General features: G+C 42.1%; 2 protein-coding genes across 3 annotated transcripts in view; one reads left to right on the top strand and one right to left on the bottom strand.

The window, feature by feature from the left end:
- LOC122970896 (NLR family CARD domain-containing protein 3-like) overlaps positions 1 to 3,257 on the top strand; it is a 9,162-nt gene extending 5,905 nt beyond the window's left edge. Inside the window, exon 10 of the mRNA XM_044337247.1 lies at positions 32 to 3,257. Coding sequence (XP_044193182.1) covers positions 32 to 552 — 521 coding nt within the window. The 3' untranslated portion in view covers positions 553 to 3,257. The remainder of the gene's footprint in view (positions 1 to 31) is intronic.
- Positions 3,148 to 22,987, bottom strand: sec24c (SEC24 homolog C, COPII coat complex component). Of its 2 annotated transcripts, XM_044337245.1 has the most exons (25): positions 22,840 to 22,987; positions 20,253 to 20,431; positions 19,263 to 19,343; positions 18,339 to 18,465; positions 16,433 to 16,602; positions 15,504 to 16,238; positions 15,278 to 15,420; positions 14,425 to 14,493; positions 13,363 to 13,471; positions 13,037 to 13,164; positions 11,711 to 11,849; positions 11,481 to 11,596; positions 9,383 to 9,507; positions 8,853 to 9,044; positions 8,651 to 8,744; positions 8,291 to 8,407; positions 7,422 to 7,592; positions 7,096 to 7,192; positions 6,821 to 6,966; positions 6,311 to 6,449; positions 5,698 to 5,816; positions 5,175 to 5,354; positions 4,259 to 4,444; positions 3,550 to 3,639; positions 3,148 to 3,453 (listed from the first exon to the last, which is right to left on the bottom strand). In XM_044337245.1, exons 2-25 carry the CDS (start codon positions 20,410 to 20,412, stop codon positions 3,313 to 3,315), a joined length of 3,774 nt encoding a protein of 1,257 aa, XP_044193180.1. In that variant the 5' UTR covers positions 20,413 to 20,431; positions 22,840 to 22,987; the 3' UTR covers positions 3,148 to 3,312. The 2 variants fall into 2 exon arrangements, with proteins under 2 accessions (XP_044193180.1, XP_044193181.1); XM_044337246.1 differs by lacking the exon at positions 14,425 to 14,493.

The raw sequence follows: 22,987 nt of genomic DNA, 5'->3' as shown, positions 1-22,987 counted from the left end.
ACTAATCTTCTCAATCTGTTGGTTACTTCAGATACCAATAAACTCACCCTGGACCCAAACACAGCACACAGAGACCTCTCTCTGGACGAAGGAAACAGGAAAGCAACACGATGGACCAAGCAGCCATATCCCGATCACCCTGAAAGGTTCGATTTCTGGAGACAGGTGTTGTGCAGGGAGGGCCTGACAGGACGCTGCTACTGGGAGACAGAGTGGAGCGGGAGAGCTTTCATAGGTGTCGCCTACAGACGCATGTGCAGGAAGGGAGAGGGTCATGAAAGTTGGTTAGGCCGAAATGACTCCTCCTGGGTCCTGAGCTGCACCAAGGATGGTTACAGGGCCTTTCACAAAGGCATCAACACTGCTGTAACCACCCCATCCAGCTCCAATAAGGTGGGAGTCTATCTGGACTGGTCAGCAGGAAAGGTGTCCTTCTTCAGCGTCTCTTGTGGTGCACTGACTCTCCTCCACACCTTCCAAACCACCTTCACCGAGCCTGTGTACCCAGGGTTTCATCTTGGCTGGGTGGACTCCACAGTGTACCTGTGCTAAATATTATCTTCTGTGGACCTTCATATTGCCCCTGCTTTACACTGAGGACTTCTCACATGATGTGGTATTTTATTTCCTCCACTGCACTTGAGCCTGAATCTTAAAGATTGCCACACACACACACACACACAATTTTTCACCTATAGTGGTGTCAAACCATGTTTTTTTGTCTGACTAACAGTTCAAAACCTAGATATTCAATTTACGATGATATAAGACAGAAAAAAGTAAAAAAAAGTTTGTTTGGGAGGCTGAAACCAGAGAATGATTGGAGTTTTTTGCTTAAAAACAGATTTATTAAATTAATTGTCAAAATAGTTGATTCATTTTCTGTCAATCAACTTGTCGATTAATAGACTAAATTTTTCAGCTTTTACAGAACAAACATTTTTGGGTCATTTAAATGTGCTTTTTTAAAGAATTGTGACCAAGATCGGTGCTCTACAGGATATTTTACAGTTGAAATGTAAATTGTCAGTGTAATAGCCACACTCGGGTATCTAAATGATCTCATATGTACTTTTTTTCTTGTTGCTTATCACTTGACAGACATGCCACCATCTGCATTATGTGGGCCAATATATCAACTTGGACAAGTTATAGGTCTTGCTGTACCCCTATACAAGGAAGGTCAATGGAAACTCATTTGTGGGGCTCTCAGCAACATTTTTCTTACAAAACTATAGTTGTTGTTTCTCTGGATAATCTACAGAACACCATTTTTAGGGACTATTTCTTTCTTTCAAACACTAAGAGGAAGTGAGAAAATATTTAATTTGGGTAAACTGACCCTTTAAAAACTAAAGAAAAAAACCCTATTATGTGATCTAGATAATTTGTACAACAATATGATGAATGTATTTTGATAAAAGATTTTATAAATGTTATCATTTGTAATAAAGCTTTTCTTTGTTGGAGTCACAAAAATAAACTTGGACGGGAGAACCACGATGTCGAGTTTCACTTTTAACAATCATTTTATTAGCAGTCCCAAGAGGCAATGAAAAAAAAAATCAAAGAAAAAAAAAGGAACAGAAATTAAGATTACAGTCCAGACGGTGGGTCAATCAAAACCAGTGAACATAAAGACAGGAACAGAGGGCTACACACACACCAAACAAACACAAAAGTCACGTTGTTAAAAAAGGAACAGAAAGTGATAAATGAAGAAGACTGAATTTAATCTCATGGGTAGTGTGTGTATGTGTGTGTGTGTGTTGGCTGATCCCTCTGTTCCTCAAGAGAAATTCACCAGGACCTACCCCACATTCACACACACATACACACACTCTCTCTCTCACACACGCATATCAAAAAGCCAGTCAAGGCATCTTCCCCTCTTCAGTAAAAGCCATGATTTTATATTTAGGCTATTTTGTGACAGAGAAACCAACCATCAACAAACCACAGCTGTTCAGGCAGGTCTTTAAAATTGTTATTTTCTATTAACGCTGTACAGTTTATATTTTTTTATTTACACACTGAATGTTGTCACTGCAGAGACAACTCAAAATTTAAGTGATGTCTATTTATCCGCTGTTATTCTGTGCTCATTTCTGTCTGCTGGAAATTGCTTTTTATACAATTCTGAACATCAATATAAAGTCTGCAGCACTACATGTCAGCAAAAGACAGAATCATCTCCCATCACTGTGATGCTGGCATCAAAAGTTCACATGCCTCCTTGATTTTTTATTCTTTTTATTTATTTCACAGTGCTGCATAGACTTTGAACGAATGAGAGCTTCCTCTCAAAACAGAATCACGACAGCAATTTGAAATGCACAAGTGGTTCATCGGTGAACAAACATCTGAGCCAGATGTTCACATTAACAAAGAACTGAAGCCGATGTAAACAAATCTGGGTCATACCAATTACTGTAATGATGGTTTATCAGCCCCAGAAATCATGTGCACCTGTATTTTCTTAATATTTAAGGACTTTGAAAACAGATTTTTGACTTTAAGATATTTCTTAAATGCAGGTAAAAAGGTCACCAGACTCCCCTTCGAGCTATAATCTAGGGTTTAAACTGATGCACGCACCTGGAGACATACCAGGAAATAAAAGACTAGTCCTTGCACATCTGGAAACAAAATGCACACACACGCACACACACATATTAAGGATGATTGGAGCAGCATGGGGAGAGGGTACTAAGGCCATGATTAAAGGGGAGAAGAGACAGAAAAACAGCATTTATTTATTTAATTCCATTTATATCTTGGTATGTAGTTGTCCTTCACTCTATTGGGATTCAATCATATAAAAGAGTTTGCTATCAGAGGGTCATTTACACACCCAAAGCAGCCTTTCAGTGCTAGTAATACAGACAGTACACCGACTACAGTCAACATCGGACGCCTCCCTCACTCACTCAGTCTGTTGCATACATAATTGTTCACTTGTGTGTATATATACATTACCCTCCCTCGTCACTACTCATCATTATTTTTCTCCTGCTATGTTGGAGCAGTAGATTTGAGGCAGAGTAAAGCTCTATTAACATCAGATTCTCCCTATCTCTCTCTCACTCTCACACACACACACGCACACACTCGCTCTATCACACACACACAACGAGATCTGCCAGCTAGTCTCTGGTGCTCAGCTGACAAACAGCAAGGAGAGCTTTAGTTTATTAGGTAAAAAAAAAAAAAAAAAGATAAAGCGCTTTCTTTCTTTCACAAGGAAGGGTGAAAGGTGACCAGGGAGGGTCAGTGGGGGGGTCATACAGGTGAAAGTGAGAGTTTGTGGGCCTAGCTGAGAAGCTGGCGGATCTCCTTGTGCATGTGACACAAGAAGTCCACGTATGATGCTCCCCCACTGTTGCTCTTGTCCTCGACCAGGAAGTGCCTGAATATCAGCTCGGCTCTGTCTTCCTGTTTCACCACCATCAGCTGCAAGCAAAAGAGGAGAGAGAGAGAGGTGAGGAAGAGGGAATAGGTTTGAGAGACCAGACGAGGGAGTGGAAATAAGGTGAGGAGAACGCTTACCTTCATGTATCGTGATCTCTGCGCTCTGAAGGAGTCGACAATCTCTCGGAGCCTCTGGGAGAAGGGGTTGTCCAGCACTGGCAGACTTGTCTAGAAAAGAAAGCAGTGACATTCAGAAATGACACAAGACTTTGACAATTATGTGGATTATGAGGATGGAAATAAGGTTTTGACACCATGTGCATGGTTTAAACAGTGCTAATATAACCAAAATTCACATTTGTCCCTCAGTCACTGATAAACCATGAAATAACTGGTCTTTAACTAGGAGAATGATAGAAAAAATACTCAACTAAATCAACTAACACTTATCAGAAACTTTGCCTCCATGTTCCTGACAGTTATACAGTTAGCTACATGACAGTTATAGGTAATTTTCCGAAGAAATACTGAAAAATCGACATTCAACCATTTTTATCTTCTGATAGGTTGAGATTAAATATTGTGTTTTGTTCTAAAAGAGTGGCTGTTATGATTTGTATTTACTGTATAACATGACAAATTGATGACCTCCCCTCCAACCTCATATACCACTCTGATGACGGTAAAAGAGTAGAAAAGATGGATAGTATATTAGAGAGGGGTTGTGAGATGAGTGAAATTTGGATGGCCTTCTGTTAGAAACATAAACTAGGATTAAGCTGCAGGCAGTGGGCATGTCAGCCAAGTCAAACAAGCATTACATGAAAGCAGATCTGTTTCCTCTCACCATGCTCGGGTCGATCTGGCTGAAGCTTTGCGTGCCAAAGATGTTGAGCAGCAGCTCTTGCTGCACGCTAGCTCCTACCCACAGGAAGAGGTGGAGGCCCGTCTCCAGTAGGTAAACTCCGCCTTTCGACAGCCTCTCCTCTGAGTTCCTCACTGCCACCGGCAACGAGCCGCTTTCCAACTTAGTCTGAAAAGTTGAGGAGAAGTAATAATATTAGATTAATATATAAGCCGCACCATCTACTGATCAAACAGTGCATTTCATTTCAACACACTCACTGCAATTGACTATTCAAGCACAACAATATGTGCTCATGTTGACCCAATAATGCACCTTTGCTGTTTTTAAATCATTCATAAAAATTAAAAAATTGACATATGTGTCAACAATCACTACAGAGATGTTTTTTTTTAAGTTTGCAAAATATGCAGCTGCAGACTGTGAGTGCTCTTTTCTTCCTCCTCACTGTTTGAAGACCAGAGTGTGCAAAGCTTGCAGGTTTTATTTCCGGTAAATCACAGTTTGCAGTTCTAGTGAGTCAGACTGAAAAGTGAAGATGTCAGCACAGGTCCAGGTTTATGAGCTCAGAGACTTCGATGTGCCTCCCCAATAAAACCAGAGTTCAGCGGCTTTTCAGAGTGAAACCTGCAAATGCTTTGAGAGCTCTTATAGCCATTTTGAACCCTTTCAAGCAAAGTCTGCATGAAACCCATTATCATGTTGATTTGCTTTGCCTAAACAGCAATATTAAACATTTACGACTGTGATTGCATAATGTCTGTGAGCAACAAACACTCAGTTTCATTCAACTACACATCAAATATTAGAGTTGCATGTTGCTGGCCACAGAAAAGCTTCTTCCCATGTAACTAAGTGACAAGACCAGAGCTTTATGCTGCCGTGTGTGTGGTCTCACCAGGGGCAGCAGGCGAGGGTAAAAGAAGACGTGGGTCTCTGCGACGTCCATGCAGCTGATCAGCTGCCTCAAGTAAGCCCGGTCGTCCAACGAGATGTCGGCTCCCGGCATCAGCACGTCGCTCTTCAGCACACAGTTGAGATAGACCGGTAACAGCTTCATGCACTCTGGGAGGATCAGCTGGAAAACACAAATTTTTATTTTATTTCAAAACTATTCTGTTTTTTTTTTTTTTTTTTTTTTTAAATAAAATGAAATCTAAGTGGAAGTCTCAAATTGAGGTCAAAACCAAATCAAGTTGAAAAAAATCTGGATGAAGGCAACACGAAAACTAAAAAGCAGGAAAATAGAAAGTTGCACTTTTCTTAAATCTCAATCCAGAAATGTGTTTAATGTGTCAAAACATATAATATTACAATTCTCTATGTGAATTGTACGTCTCCTTTGTTTAACACAAGGTATTCCTCTGAGTGACAGTGAATGTAATGTCTGCTGGGCGTATACATGCTGAAGTTTTCAGTACCTGACCAGCTGACGAGGGGCTTGCACAGTTCTTGCGGTAGCAGGCCAGAATCTGAGCACATTGGTTAACCAGAGTGTCCCTCACTGCCTTGGTGGGGTTGTTCAGGATGCCACGGAAAGCTGTAGCACACAAACACACATACATATCAACTGTGACAGGCACAACAAATTAGTCAACCACCAGGAATTGATTTTATGTAAGACAGCAAGGGGCTTGTTGTAAGTGATTTAATAAAATAAGGTGAACCGCACTGATCTTTGAAAGAGGCACCGGAGCGGCAGCCTCAGATATGTGCAGTAAAGTCTTTATCTTGTGAAAGATGAATGAGAAATGTTCTGCTTCAAATTTACAAAGCTGCATATCTTTTACAAAGAACAGCTGCGGCTTTCTATTGATGGCTAATTTGCAGCTCAACAGGAGCAGCTGAGGATAAACCGCCTTGCTTGACAGTATTTTTAGAGACTGATACGTCGTCATTTTCTCCACTCAACATCTTATTCAGACTTTTAGAGTATATAATGCTGCACATGTGAATCTGCCTCTGTTACACCACACAGCCTGACACTGAATGTAACAATGAAGAAACCGTTCTGCTGTGCGAGCTGGTCCTCACCATATTTGGAGAAGAAGTTGATGATTGTGTCGGTCTCACAGTTGCGGTAGAGGTCAGCCAGCTGAGAGCAGCAGTTGACTGCCATGTTGTGGATGCGGAGGCGCCTTTGGCCGCTGCAGCTGGTGTACAGCACCGCACACTGCAGGAAAACAAATGACACGGGTTTTTTTAACAACTGAACTTACACTATTTTAACATTATTAGTCTACTAAAATGCAGTTGAAGCAGCACCATCCAAAAAACCTTGTTAGTACTCAAATTTCTTGAGGTTATTTTAGTAACAGTGAAATTCAGTGGTTTCTCTGCTTTAAAAACCACTCAAATGCATCACCTTGTAAGATATGAACACAAGCAGAACTCTGATTCCTGAGTCTGATCACTGGAGTTTGGATCTACTCCAAGCAAAGACTATCCTAAAATGGCTGATTTGAAAGCTACAAACAAAATGTGTTCCCCTCTTAAAAAGGATTCTGCTCAAAGGGAATTTGTTTCACACACTAATGTGCACACCTGCATAAGCGCTCCTGTTTCCTCGCTGAGCTTGTCATCGTGTTTGAACTCGACTGTGACCGCTTTGTCACAGTCCAGGCCCGCCAGCTCCACATCTGTGGTGTTACTCATGAAGAAGGAGCCAAAGAAGTCTGTCGCTCTGATACCTGAGGAGGGGGGGGGGGAAGGTGATGACGACAAAGGTGACAAGGTGGGAAATGAGGAATAATGAAGTCGGTTGTCACGTATGTCTTGGTGTGACTGTTTTCTGTTGATGAAGAGTGAATAAGACTAACCTGTGCTGGTTCGCACCCTCATGACGGCATCAAATCCTACTGGTTTCTGAACGTCTCGTCTGAGGTCGTTCAGGAATCGCTCCTGGTCTGACTGAGCCTGAGATGAAGAAAACACACCATGTGTTACGCACAAGTTACATGTCGCGTAGTATTAAATGATCCAGCTGCTGATGTTTTAACGACAAGCTTTCAGAGGTAGAATCCATTACATCTTTGTTTATTATCAAAAAACACTGAAGGAAAAAGCTGGCCACAGTAACTCCCAAACAAAACCTCCTTGAGTCTAAATAGTTTCAGAATAACATTGAATGAAGAGTTTTTCTCACCTGGAAATAAGTGTATTTGTAGACTGAACCTCCAGTGGAGACAGGAACCACCCCTAACGTGGCCACGTCCACATACTGGTTGGGAAAGAGGAAGAGATCGACGCAGCAGCCCTGGGCTACGCACTCCTTAGCCAGGGTGTTGTAGAAACCCACCTGGGGCTGAAACAGAGACTGAAGGAAAAGAGGGAGAGTCAATCTGGACTCTTTTTGCTAATATTAGTGTTCAGTTTTTATCATATTTAGTCAACCTCATCCTGTTTTTTTAGGTCAAGTTTTAGTGTCCTAAAAGTCTCTTAGTCAAAGAAAACCGTAACATTTTAATATAGTTTTAGTCTTTTTTAGCCTTCAGATTATATTGAACATTTCAGTCAAACTAGTCGAGCCAAAACCAATATTTTTTTTGTCATTTTAGTCAAATTTACTTATTCTACATAAGATTGTATCCTATTATCTGATGAAAAACACAGGATGAATGATTAAGAATGCAGCTTTGCATAAAGTGTCTGATGGTATCAGTTTAAGGAATTCATCCAGACATGGAACATGTTCTGATTTGCATATTTATTTTGAACCAACACAATTCAACAACTGGGACTCAATTCTCTCTTTAAAACTATTCTAAAACAACGAGAGCCGTACAGACAATAAAAAATCTTGAAAACAATTTTTTGGTTACCCACATTTGGATATTTGGATTGTAGAAAAAACTGTCTATAATACTTTGTCTCCTCTTTTTTGTCAACGAAAATGAAAACAATTTTTATTTTTTAAACCACATTTTAGTCTTGGTCTACAACACATACTTAAATCACACAGTGACAATACAAATGAGTGAAAAATAAAGCACATCTGGCTACAGTTGTGTTTACCTTCTCCTTATCTGTCCCAATGAGCTTCTTGTCCTCTCTGTTCTTTAGTTTTCCAGGAGCCTCAGCGATGGGCAGAGAGGTGTGAAACACAAACAGCTTCCCCGCACAATCTGCAGCCTAACAAAAAACAAAACAAAACACACAGCCACATGCAAAACATCAGCCATGTTAGCGACACTGTACAGGCCTCGTGTCGTGTATCCGGATGTAATAAGACCGTCCAGAGCCTTCTGAGTCATTCCTACAATATTTTTCTTGTATTTCTACACTTTCTGTTTTTAATATTTAAATGTGAAATTAATATATCGAGACCTATATGAGCTTTCCAGACTTGGGAAACCTGCAGGAAGAAGTGGTTACCTTGAGTGCTTCCAGTCCTGCCTGTATGACGGGTCCAAAGACTGTCTCTGTCTCCCTGGTGTCTGCAAACATCTCTGGAATCTGGTCCAGCAAACTGGAGGACATAAACCGTGCATGTCACCAAACTGGACCTTTTGTGTGCATACACACCTCATGTATCTGTTGATATGTGTGTGTGTGTGTCTGCTTTATGTCTGCTAACCTCTCAATAACTAGCCGGCTCTCGTTTACGTTGACCAGGAAGCCGTCTAGCAGGGGTACAAACATGTCCGATACGTCCGACACCACCAACATCTGGGGCTGGGCCAGGCTCGCCTTGACATTGTAGAAGTGCAAAACCTTGTTGTAGGTGACGAAGCCCACTCGCACCACAGAGTCCATTTCTGGGTTCTCTCTGGACACAGAAAGAGAAGAGGAAATGGGAAAAAGATTACGTTTCCTGACTTGTGTTGCTGTTTTGTAAATTCATTTAGTGATTTCCCACTTTGAATAGTAAATGTTTTTGCTTTCCTCTCCTCCTTCCCGTCTCCCGTTTGATTCCCTTTGCTTCCTTTCTCCTTTGCTTCATTCTGTTTTTCCTTTCATTTCTATCTTTCTTTCGTCCTCCTATCCTTCCAGACTCCTCATCCATTCTATCTTTCTCTTAATCAATCTCTCCTTTGTTGCTTCCATATGTCTCTTCTTTTCTATTCATCCCTTCCATCCCCGGTGTGTGTTTATGTGTTTGAGTACCTGGGCAGGTAGTCTAGGAGGGTCTTGAGTTCCTGGCAGACGATGCTGACCATGCCGCTCTTAACAGCGTTGTAGGACACGTCAATAAGGAAGATGAAGGCTGGAGGCTGAGGAAGCTTGTTGTTCTGTTAGAGACAGGAAAAAAAGCAACATATGAAATTCATACCTGTCAACATCGAGCTTTGAAAATAAGGGAGATTTTCCAGGGACCCCACCTGACCGTAACTTTTACATTATGAAAAGGGTTTCCTCTCTCGGCTCCAGAGATGTAATCGTCAGGTGCTGTAATTGAACGGACGGTTGATGTGTTTCTTTGTGGCTTCTTGGGCGCGCTAATGTTTAACAGACCTAGCATGCTGGTTAACATCATTTTTCCCCACCATGACCAACACTGAAGTCCACCGTACACACCTGTACGCAAAACGCATGGTTGTTTCTTAACATGCTTTTTGTCAGGAATAGGAAAATAGTCTCCCAAGTAAATATTTACACAGGGGTTTTGTTTTTTTGGCTAGCGTCTCACTCTTTTTGTTAAGGTATAGTTACTGAAGTCAACAACAGTTTAACAGCTTAAGAAGACATGATGTTAATCGAGTTGATTTGTAGTGTTAGTGCCTGTATTAAAAGATCTTATAGCAGGTTTCAATCTTGTGCTTTGACTTTTGTTAGTGGGATGCCCTTTAGTGTACATATGGACATTTTGCAAACAGATTGTGCCTTTAAAATATTTACCAGAACACTAATTCATCTAGATACAGGTGCAAGTTCCTTACCAGTCTTCCTGCTTTGAATTTGTCTCTCCATCACCTGACACCTGGGCTGCTTCTATGTGTTTCTCTTTCCTCCTTAAAAACTTTTCTTTCAATCTTGAATCAGTTCCGTCTTCTTTACTTTCTCCTTGTTTTTCTTTCAACACCATAACATCCTGCAATTCTTCCTCGCTTCTGTCTCCTCTCTCCTAATTCCTTCACTCACTCTCTGGAAATGTAAAAAGCCTTCCTTTTAAAAGTCTGACAGAGCATGAAGCGGTGTCAATTACAGTGATTGTGGACAAACAACACACAGCGGGAATGCATCAGCAGTCAAAACCAGCCAAACTATCAGTCTACATTAATATTACTGTAATGTAAAGCAGCAGCAACGAGCGCTGCTAGAAGCTACGACAGAAAGTTGAGGTAGGAAGCCGGTATGAGCGCACTGACGGCTGTAAAGTGATCAAAGTTTGTGTGAACGCTACTTCAGAATTTGAGAGGTTGGTAAACGGCATTTACATGTGTTTAGTCTCCACTAGAGCTCTGTGTGTAACTGTAGAAGTAGGGAAATACGGGAGATTTATGGGGAAAATAACGAAATGGAAGCACGCGGGAGAAACCTGGGAAAAACGGGAGATTTGACAAGTCTGGAAGTTGTGAGCAAATTATAACTACTTAATAACCATCCAAATGAAATCACACTTAGTCATCCCTTTTTGCAGTCTAAAATAATGTTAATGTGTTTCTAAATGTATTATTAATTATTAAAGGAAAAAAAGAGGCCTTTTGGGAAATGCTCCTTTTCGTCTTAGCTGGAGGGGTGTGTGGGTGTAATCTACAAGTCGAGGGTAGACGGTGTGTTGTTAGCAGTGTTATAGAGGAGTAAGGATCACACCAGCACCTAAACTGACGAAAGCGACATTTGCAGGTACATTTTTATGCTGTTTAATGTGCTCCAGCTGACTAGCTAAGTATTATCCGGCATGCAAACGTGTTGTTGATGTAACTTTTCCTGCTGAATATTTGTTTGGTCGCTCATTCAGCAAAATAAGGTGCAGGAGAAGATAAAGAGACATTAGTGGGTAAAGCTGATGTTAGCTGTTGTTTTAAGTCTGCGGCTCTTGTGTTGTGTATTCTGACCAAGTAATACAAAACCATCATGCAACCAAAAAATATTAAATAGAAACTCCCTTTTGGTTTCAGATTTTTTTCTCAATGGACACCACAGAACATGTGATTTATAGAGGAGATATGTATGCTGTAGCGAAACAAAAGAACGACACGAAAGACAAAATCCTGCAGACTTCAGTCCACCACATAGATCCCCTTTCAATCCCAGGACTTACTTTACAGTAGTCAACAGTGGCCAGAAACTCATAGCTGCCCAGCGAAAGCTCTGGTCTGTCATAGCAGTCCACTCTCTTCCCAGTGTGGTCCAGATGCTGGAAATAATGTGGAGGAACTAGAGGAGAACAGAGGAAGAATAAACAGAGAACATTAATACAGTGAAGTTAATTTAGAAAATAGTTGAACAGTTATTTGCTCACTGCACATAAACACTCTAACGCTAACTCACCCTCTGTGACGCAGCTGCAAAAGCCACACTGGAAGCGGCGTCCTCCCTCTATGAACTGCATGTATGGACACATGTAGGCCTTACAGCGGTTGCAACGGATTGGGCCGCCCTCACCATGGTCCACCAGGTATGGAGGAGTCTGATAAAAAGATTCCATGAAAGGAGTAAGAGAGAATATATATGCACCCATATTGGTCAAAAGGCCAAAATACACTGCTGCCCAACGGCACGCATCAAAACAGCCGCCCCTATTATTTTCTATGTCAGGCGCTCTTTCACACTCTTCCCCATGACACTTTGCACCACTGTCCTAATTCCTGCCTCACTGCCCCTGAAAAAAATGCATTTTTTTCCAGAGAAAAAACTGTTTTGTACTTCAATACAATGTCGGCCCAACTATAGACGTTATTTACCATTTTGTTGCCTGCTTTTCACTGTAGTTTTAACTATTTCACTTGTGCCTGTACCCACAAGGAAAATAATTAAATAAATGAATTAATAAGCTCCACTTGCTCCCTGCTTGAACATCCCGGCTCCTGTAGCAGCTCCTCCTCTCTTCACCTCTTACTGTCGCTGTCTCTCGTGTGTGTAGAACAATGGATGAGATAATAGTTGTTGAGGTTGAGAAATATTCTGAGCTTTAAGACCCACAATCCCGTCATTACAAAGACAATGGCAGAAAAAAGATATTGCCTGGTGAGCCATAGCTCTGGAGATTGGCTCTTCAGGCGTAAAACTAACCCCGTCCAAATGGATTTTGGTTGAACATGTGACAAGTGAATGAAAACCGATCCTGTCACTGTCATTTTGAGGCAATCATCCTACAGGCGTCCTGTGATAACGATTACATATCAGGCAGCGCTCTGAAAACTAATCTTTTTTCAAATCAGGCTAAAGGTGAAAACTGTCCAACTGTTATGAAAATCTCAGTGGAATATACATCTGCGGTGTGGAACACAAGCATGAAGAGGGTGAGAGGCAGAGGAGGCTTGTTGTTGGGTCAGATTAAGCCACAATCTATTCTAAACACCCAAAGGTTTTTGCTGCAGATTAAATTCTTAGGTAGCCATCAGCCAAAAGGATAATATGCTTTATATATTTTTATATTCAGAGCTCTTTTGATCAGCAATTTATTCCACCCATTGTCAACCAAATTCCTTCTTTCACCATCTGCTAGCTTTCCAGTGAACACAGTTATATCTCTGAGGATATTGTGTCATGCATCAACATCTACAGATCGGAAAAAGTCCAGTAAAAAAGCAGCGTCTATGTAGGGCAATACATGAGAGACAAGGAGGAGTGGGAAGAGGAGGGGGCATTGCTCACCTCATCTGGCGGCAGCGTGGCAAGGGGCTTGATGACGGCGGCGAGTGGCACCTGAGACTGCTTGGCCATGTCGGATGTGCAAGGCATGTTGTAGGCCGTACAGCGGACAAACCTGGGACTGGCGTTCCCTTAATACAAAAGCAAATTTTCCATTGATATCATACAGTCCATAAACCTTTGTCAGATTGAAAGTGCTCCGATATTTCTGATTTGCGTTCTACTAGTATCTAGTTGGACGTAAAGATAATTCTGTGAGATTTAGATCAAAAGGTCACAACTTCAACTCGCTGAACCCTTTTGGAAAATTAAAAGAAAGTAGAACCTACCTTGGTCTTTGACCTGAAAGTTGGTAGTGACCAGTGGTGGGGCCTGACCCCTAACCCCCGTAGTGAACGGCTCAGTGCTCTTAGCTTTGTCATCTTCGATTACTTGGATCTACAAAGAAGAGAAGGGGACAAATATATCCCAACTTTCATACATGTTTGCATTGTAAGTAAGTGTACATGACATATTGTCCCCCAGGTCTCCCAAGTCTAAAAGAAGACACCCATGCAAAAGAAGACTTTCACACAATGCTACACACATCTGCAGCTACTAAACTCAAACTGAACCAGTCATCGTCTTTGGACATTTTACAGCTTTTAAAAATAAATACTTCACAGTCAAGGTGACATATGGTAGATTCATGCTGAAGATGCTTGTGTAGATTCACAAATATGGTAAAAACAAAACTTAAAGACAGAACTAAATGACATCTCCTGGAAAACAGGAAGGATTTATCCAGGCATGCCATTTATGCATGGGAGTGTGGGAAAGTCAACACGTTGTAGGTTAACATGCAGCGCACAGAGATGGTTATGAGGGGAAGAAGTCGGAGATTTTTGATGACTGACAAACTCTGAAAACTAAAAAGTACTCTCAGTTTGTCAAAACAAAGATGGGCTTCCTCAAAAATCCTGGTCTAACACACAGAAACAGTGAGGTAGGAGTGAAGTAGTAGTAGGGATAACCAACACATGGTGACGGGATCCAGTGCATGGTAATGATAAGTATAGGGGGATTGTCTTAAATGGAAAACTATCTGAGGACAATCTCCTTAATATCACAGTCTCTAAGACATAAATATCATTCAGAAACAATGCCGTATGTTTGTACAGAGTACATCAGACATCAAAGTTTCCCAGAGTATCGTTCAAGTCTTGCTTGATAGGAAATAAATTAGTCTAAGTTGTTAATATTTCCAAAAGGAGCCCATCTTTCACATTACTATCACTGACTTTGAGAGGTTAGATGATAAGGACAGGAGGAGGTGGAAGCGGTGGGTTAGTGCACGCGAGCAGAGAGGACAGGATGAAGCAGAGGAAAAGGCAGGCACACAGGAAACTTACTGGGCTGGGGATAGCGTCTGGATCTATTCTATGTCTTGATTTCTGCACAGCCGGCATGTCAGACGCTTGCTTTACATTCAAAAGTTTGTCCAGCAAATTGTGCAAAACAGGACAAAATACATGAATACAAAGAGTGAAAGATATAAAAAGGGAGTGTGAGAAGAGAAAACTCAGCGAGATGGTGCTGAGTAGCAGGCAGCATTGTTGTTATTCAAACAGAAACTGATCGGTAGCATTGATTATAGATTTGTAGCACTGTAGAGTATGACAGTTGAGCAAAAGTAAACATAAACTAATAATATCAGTCGCCTGTTTGACACACATGCTAAGCAGCTCTACATGTAGAATAAAGGTCACACACAAAGTTGAAATATTAAGACTTTAGTGGTGGATATCAGGATAATCACGGGGACATGTTCATTCAGTCTTATGTGTGAAACTACAATTATTCCTTCATTTAAGTTTCGCTGAGATTAAAATCTGTCCTGGCCAAGAGAGCAGCATATTAACATTATGACGATTAATATAGACACATAAACAGGTGAAAAAATACTGTCTACTTTATACATGCTTGCCATCAAAAATCTATATGACTCAACTGGTTATCTGGCTAAATATGAGGATGATATATAATAATATTGCACTATCGCCCAGCCCTAATTGGCATGCACACTCATATACATCTCATTTTCACACTCACTCAGGCAAATGTCTTAAAGTCAACTTTCCTCACAAATACATCTCAAAACACGGCGTGTGGAGCAATTAATAGACAGAGATCAACAGTCCGTAACGGTGTCATAAACATGGACATTTGGAGTTGAACAGTGTATGTGTGTTTATATCTGCTCACCGGGCTAGGAATGGCATCTGGGTCGAGTCTTTTCTGTGCAGGTGGAGCAGGAGCCGGTGCTGGTGCAGGAGCTCCGTAGTTGGGTTGCCCGGGATAAGGGCCTGCATAGCCAGGCTGCGGGCCTCTCGGCTGCCCGAATGCACCTGAAGTGAACGAGAAAACAGCTGAGCAATGGAGAAAACTAACAGCAGTCAATTTAATTTCCATTTAGTGGTCGTCTCCTCACCATTCTGTTGAGGAGGGTATCCTCCCTGCATGCCAGGCTGAGAGGGAGGCTGCTGCATGGGCCCAGGAGGGCATGTTGGGCCTTGTGGTCCTGGAGGCAGGTGGTTGCTCTGGGCCATGGATGTGGGAGGCATCTGAGCTCTGGGAGGAGGTGGACCGGAGAGGTAGGGGGGTGGCTGGGATGGAGGGGGCTGCTGTTGGGGTGGCATGGGGCCTGGGTACTGGCCAGAGGGAGCTGAGGTTGGAGGAGGACCAGGAGGAGGAAATGACCCAGGCTGAGAGGAAGGAGGGGGTGCTTGAGATGGGAAGGAGCCCTGGGCAGGGGGAGGTGGGCCGGACATGAAGGCAGGCTGGCTGACAGGTGGAGGTGCTGAAGAGAAGGGGGGCTGTGTCGGAAGGAAGGACTGCTGTGGTTGGGACACAGGGGGAGCAGGAGCTTGGGTGGGTGGAGGCACGGGACCCGTGTAAGAAGAGGGAGAAAAGCTTTGCTGAGACGAAGGAGGTGGCGGTGCAGAGGAGGTGAACTGCTGTTGAGAGGTAGGGGGAAGAGAGGAGTTGAATGGCTGTTGAGAAGGAGGCGGGCCTCCGTAGTATTGCTGAGAAGCTGCGGGGCCACTGGGAGTTGGTGGCTGGGTGGGAGCAGAGGACGCTGCAGGGGGCGGGGCTTGGGTGTAGGAGGGTGGAGGTGCGCCCGGGAAGGCAGTACTGACAGGAGCCTGGGAGCTGTGAGGTGGAGCTGAGGAGAGAGCGACAGACAAGTGTGATTATCTCAAGGTGACATGAAGTATTGATGATAGACTTGTTCCTTTAATCAATATGCTCGGTTAAGCCTATGTTAAGAGACAACCGCACCACTTGCCATTCATCAATCACATCATCATATTAGAGTAAATAACACTGCACTTGAGTATAAATCCATCTGAAGTTTACCATATCCTGGCCCCGCAGGGGTGGGTGGTCCAGAGGTGATCTGCATCCCAGACATCTGGTTGGTGACGTGCTGCATTGAGGGTGGAGGCCCGTAGTGTTGGGGATAGGAGGGGTGCGGAGGCCCTGACAGATTCATAGCTCCTTGGCTGTATGGCTGAGACACAGCAGGCCTGGAAACACACAAATTTATTCTGTGAGTTTATATACCAGGGTTTTCCTGCCTATCTAACTCAAAAGCAGGATGCCTTTGTTGAAAATTCCCGGCCTGTGATGTTGACGGAACGAAAAAGGTGGAACTCAACTGCGAGGGCAGCGCAGCCCCCGGTAAGTCTACGGCGCACAAGCTAGAATTGTCTTGTAGTTCATCTATAAAAAATGCTGCGTTTGCAAGCGTTTTTTTTAAATTTAATGACTAAATAATTTCCTTCACGAGACGTTGTCAGTCAGAGACTAACGTTAGCGGAGCAGAGCAGCGATCAGCAGTAACAAACGAGACCTGCTGACCAACACACACTGCAGCATTAAACAACTTAAACCAACTCTGAGGTGAAGAAAATAACTTGGTGTTCAGTCTGTTTCACCTCAAAACCCCTGCGCCCGCTCAGCAAGTTGGACAGCGATGTTTTTTCCCCCGGAGCTAACGGGCTTCTCTCCACTGCTGGAGACATGACGTTAATAACAACACAGCGGAGCACTCCGCCTCCACCTCAGTTTGTTATTCTCATATAGGCAGGAGACTGTAAGATGCTTTGTTATTAATTAATTAATTAATTAATGCAGTTAAGGCTGTGGACCACTTATCTTATCTGCCAGTTATGTTTCATATTGTGTTTCAGTGGAATAAGGACACCAGTGAATGATTTGGCACAAAGTATACTGGAGCAAGAGACTGAAAATAGTGCCCCCCTTTTTCTATTCATTCAATCAATTCTGAATCAAACTGGCACTCAAGTATCATGATAGTATCAAATCTGGAGATAAGCACACACACACGCACGCACAGACATACAAAGAAAACGTCATGGCAGACCATTTAATGCAGTTAAAATAAGAAAGCCGTGGTTCCATAATAAGGTCGGGGGTTGCTGAAATCTCATTACTGACTTGATATGTGTATATGTGGATTTACAGTAACCTGATTACTTAAGTGCATGTAAATGCACTGAACAACATGACATACTTACTGAGCCATCTGCACGCAGTCTTGCTAACTTTTTCAGCCTGATAAAGTTTTGTGCAGCAATTCTAGTCACTATAATATTATCCAAGCATGATGAATGTGTATAGTCTCTTTGCAGTGCCTGACCTTCCATAATGCTTAATACCTGCATTAGAGCTACAACGATTAGTTGATTAATCTATTAGTGGATGGACAGAAAATTAACTGGGAACAATTTTGATAATTGAACATTTCAGTGATTTTGTTAAGCAAAAACACCAAACATTCGCTGGGTGGATCTTCTCAAATGTGAGGATTTGAAGTTTTTGTGTGTCATACATGACAGTCTGTTGATCAGACAAAACAAGACATTTGAAGACGTCACCATGGGATCTTTTTTTTTTTTCCACTATTTTCTGACATTTTAAAGATTATAAGATTAATCAAGAAAATAATCATAGTTGTATCCCTAACATAATTCATTTTGTTGAGCTATGTGTTTCAAGCACCAGTGTGTTTTGAATAACTTGATTTGGTTTATGTGAAGTACATTTTCTCTCCTAAATAACCACATGACAGTCTTGGAGGAGCCCCAAGTTCTACGGTTTCAAATAGTCTCAGTGTACCTATTTCATGTACACCTTCAAATAGAGCCTGTCAAATTGGGTACATTTATGCTTAAAAAAATAGTGTCTTATAAAACCTGATACCTTTAGGGGGAAAAACAATCAATAAACATGTAATTACCTGGGTGGTGCCTGTGTCATAGTTGGTGGTCCATTCTGCATGTCCCCCTGACTATGACTGTACTGAGTGTACTGTTGAGGGGCTGATACCGGAGGAGGTCCAGAAGTGGGAGGGCCCCTGCCAGGACCTGTAATGCAGGGACAAAATATTATACACATACCTGCGAAAAGCATCGTTCCTGCTACAAATAATCCTGGATCCATTCTGATATAAATCTTTCTAATTTTGATGAAATTAGTGCAGCAAGCTCAACATGGCTATATGCTCCCGTGGTGCCCAAACTCATTTTTAGAACTAACTGATTACCTTCCCAGATTTTATCTCTGGGATTAGGAGCACAGACGATAAAGTGAAAGCAGGCTGGCAAAGACTGTGTGCTAAAAAAGACCAGTTAGATTAATGGGAACAATGTTCTGATCAATGTTCTGCAAATAAACACCACATATCCGACAATTTTAGGGTGTGGCTGATCAGTCTGTAAAATCTTCAACTTCTCTTTGTTTTTACTTTTTAAATAAATTGCAATCATGAGACATTTTCAGCCAAGTAGTTTGTTCATGAAAAGCGAGATGTCCAGACTCCACAGCACATTCCCTACTGGAGACTGGAATCACAACACAATGTGTGTGTAAAAAAAAACAAAAAACACAACATTGACAAATTGACAGAGGCAGAGACTGAATTTGAAACATGTATCTTACATAGTTAAAAGCTTAGTTCACATTTCTGGTTAATACAGACGTTTGAAAATAAAAAGGTTAGTAACAGTCACTAGCTTTAGGTAGAATTAAAATATTAATATCTATTGTGCTTTGAGAAAACGACGTGGCAGTAAAAAATAATGCCTGCAGGTACAAAGAGGATTCGATGATTGCAGAGCATGTGGAGTGTGAAATGAGCAAGAAAAAGAGAGGAGGCAGTTACCTAAGTCAAGAGGAGAAGAGAGGTCAGAGACTGGGTTGGCTGCCACAGCCTTAGAGGGAAAGCTTGTGAAAGGAGAATAACCTGAAATACAAGAGAAGAGGGAAAGAAGGCAAATATAGAGAGGTGTAGGGAAATGTGTAAAGCCACATGAAGCCATGACAGGGCAGTTGAGATTTAGATTAGTATGCAAAAGGCACAGTGCTTTTCTCACACATACATGAACAAGCATATGGCGGGCAGCAGGTGGGACACTCCAAGGTTATAGCTCTGCGAATGCTTGAAGAGCATCACAGCTGACCCAGTGTCCTTCTCTCTCTATCATACAAACACTTGCTCAAGAACATATGGGCAGGAGCTTTACGTTAACTTAGAAATACTGAATTTTACCACTAGGTCTAGCTGCTCCTGAGTGGAACATAATGAGAGCCAATGAATGAGAATGTGGCGGCACCACAGTCAGGACAACTAAGTGACACATCGTGTTTTTATTTCTCACAACAGTCATTCAACTTAACTTTTCCTGTTGTGCTAGGGTGCTGTGTGTAGCTGCGGTGTTTCCGGTTTAACAACTGGAAACCCTGCGGCTACACACAACACGGCACAGCTATGCTATGCTATGCTATGCTAACGATGCTAGCCATGCCAACTAGCTGCTAGCCGCCGTGCAGGCTGGTAAAACGATCCATCGCGTCCCTTTGTATCCGTGGGTTGTTTTCAAAAAACAAGCTGCTGTCAGCAGCCCGGCCGGGTTTATCCAGGTTATTGGTGAGATCTGCACTGTTCAGCCCGGGTGAGCCTACCTCCTCCAGCTTATCTCTGGTGTCCAGCTGGGTGGACAACAGTAGCCGGCCCTGTCAGTGTTTGAGTCTCCGTGTGAGTCACTTAAATGTCTCATAATGACATCTAAGCGGTTCAGTCAGTTCGCATAAAATCAGTTTAAGCTCGTATACTGGACCAGCAAAATCGGAAACTGACCCAAGCCTACTTTACCTTGCGGCGGAGCTCCAGGCTGGTAGGCTGATGCAGGGCCATTGTAGGGTGCGTAGGGGGCAGGGTATCCCCCATCCAGGGGAGCATAGCTGGGCTGACCATAGCCAGGCTGAGGCTGGCCATAAGGAGAGGCCATAGGAGTGTGCTGGTTTACATTCATCCTCAGTTCATCCCTAAATCTGGATAAAATTGTGACACAATCACAAACAATTACTCAATATAGTTATTCAAGACTTAACTTGTTTTAGCCTGTTTCCAGGCTGTAAACAGAGATTTTACTATCAAGATAGTTGGAGTATAAAAGCCACAGAGGAAGAGATGTTGTAAGTGATAAAGATTGCTGGTATAGTCTTGGGTTGAGGCTGAAGGGAAGGCCTTTTGACAGAACTTCAAACAACTGATCTTGGAAAGAATGACTGCTACCGACACTCTCTTTTAAGAAAAAATGTTGTTCAATTCAGTTAAATGTTCTTCAACCTGTAGGACAGTCTTTTCTTTTCTGCGTTCAACTATTTCATCACCAAAGACAGAAAGAGAGAACTGAAAGCAGTGCTAAGACGACATATTTAACCCCGACTGAGCAGAGTTTGTCGGCACCACGCACCTGAACTAACAAGCGAGAAATGTAGTGTAAAGCCCTTCGAGCCTGCACGCCTTTTGGCTCGTCAAGTTTCTGCAGTCAGACACAAATCACATATTACTTATGACGTTGTTATTTCCTGGTTTAGTCAGTGACAACACCTCTATTGGCTTTTTATGTTTGCTTTGGTCACACCCACAGAGTGCATCTTAGTCATAGACTTTTGAGTTTACACACTGTGCACCAATAAAATAATTGACATTAAAACTGTTTACAAACACACTGTTCCCACACTGATTTTAACACAAATCAAAGTTAAAACACAACAAAAACTATTCCAATAGTTTGAAGCACAACAGACACAAACCACAAGACTTGTAACTATTTCTGAACTATGGGGACACGATTAAATGCTTGCTACTGTGAAGACGGTGTATATTGGCTACTGGACTCCAGCATCTGTTTAAATAAAGTGTTTTAAGGTCTTCACATTTCATTTGAAGTAGGGCTGGGCAATATATTGATAATATAGTGATATTGTGATATGAGACTAGATATCATTTTAGATTTTGGATATCATAATATTGTCATACGACATAAGTGTTGTCTTTTCCTGGTTTTAAAGGCTGCATTACAGTCAAGTAATGTAATTTTCCATTTTCCTTACTAGACTGTTCTAGCTGTTCTATTATTTGCCTTTACCCACTTAGTCAATATATCCACATTACTGATGATTATTTATCAAAAATCTCATTGTGTAAACATTTTATGAAAGCACCAATGGTCATCCCTACAATATTGTTGCAATATTGATATCGGGGTATTTGGTCAAAAATATTGTGATATTTGATTTTGTCCATATCACCCAGCCCTAATTTGAAGACCTCAAAAAGTAACTTGATGGGGCTATCAACCTTATGAGCATGGCTATTTCTGCATATCACATATAGTCTTCAACCCTGCTAACACAAGTCAGAGTTAAAACATACCAAAAACTACTCCAATAATTTGAAGCACAGCAGACACAAACCTCAAGACTTACAACTATTTCTGAGTTATGGGGTCACGGTTAAATGCTTGCCACTGTGAAGAAAGTGTGTATTGACTCCTGGACTCCAGCATCTGTCTAAATAAAGTGTTTTAAGGTCTTAACATTGCATTTGAAAATCCCAAGAAGCAATTTGATGGGGCGATCAACTTTATAAGCATGGTTATTTCTGCATGTCACATGACATCTTCAACCAAGTGGGGATGTTTGTACACTAACTTGGCTTACGGAGACTGACCTAACCTATATGACAGTGTGATGAGTATCATCTATCAGACTAAACGAGCGGGGCCTTTGAATAATTCAGCAGTACAGGTGCCACAACGAGAAATACAATCGCTGGAGCCGCACAGCTATTTAGTATGTCGGGCCTACTGAGTGACCCACACCTGCTGCCGTCGCTGTGTTTCACAATTAAGAGACTTAAAAAGGTTAACAGTTTCAAAAAAGTCACAAAGAAAAATATTATCCTAGTATAAGAAACGTGTTACTGGCAAATCAAATGCCAACTTCGTAGGAGTAAAGTATGACAAAGTGGGGAGAAGATGTACGAGTGAGAACAACCTCAGTGCCGCATTACAGTTAGCTAGCAACACCACAACCAAAACCTCAAAACACCAGATCGGTCAATACACACGGCTAACTGTGGCGAGAATGACCGAGACACAATATCTTCGATTTAACAACACAAAATGCTAACCGGGCTACTTGGATCATGATGACAGCAGCAGTGGTTGAAATCAGCTGTGACCAAATCGCCACCACCGGAGCTAGCTAATGTTAGCCTCATAGCTAAGCTAATGACTTCCATTCCATAATGCTATTTCTAAGAGCGACGCTAGCCGTGCTGTAGCATTAGCTTTAGCATTAGCATTAGCTACGGTAGCAAAAATCCTAGTCCCCCTGTCAAACCGGGGTTAGGGGTGTCACACATTGACTGGTTTCAAATAGAAACCTACCTCCAAAGTGGTGTAAATAGTAAGGCTCGGGGCAAAGCTGTTAAACCCGGTTGCCGACAAACTGTGAAGCCGACGTCGTCCCGGGGTGTTTCTCACTAATCCCTTCTTGCTATCAGAAGCGGACGTTCAGCGGAACTGCTGCAGCGCT

This window comes from Thunnus albacares, chromosome 20 (assembly GCF_914725855.1).
Source record: "Thunnus albacares chromosome 20, fThuAlb1.1, whole genome shotgun sequence".
Lineage (NCBI taxonomy): Eukaryota > Metazoa > Chordata > Actinopteri > Scombriformes > Scombridae > Thunnus > Thunnus albacares.
This window is presented reverse-complemented; position numbering and strand designations above follow the sequence as displayed.

What these genes read in the sequence shown, in the direction of transcription:
- sec24c (XM_044337245.1), bottom strand. Translation starts at nt 20,412, where the DNA reads ATGAATGTAAACCAGCACACTCCTATGGCCTCTCCTTATGGCCAGCCT. An exon ending in AGCCGGCTAGTTATTGAGAG is followed by an intron (nt 8,745 to 8,852) that starts GTTAGCAGACAT and finishes TATGTCCTCCAG; the next exon opens with TTTGCTGGACCAGATTCCAG. An exon ending in AAACAGGAGCGCTTATGCAG is followed by an intron (nt 6,450 to 6,820) that starts GTGTGCACATTA and finishes GTTTTCCTGCAG; the next exon opens with TGTGCGGTGCTGTACACCAG.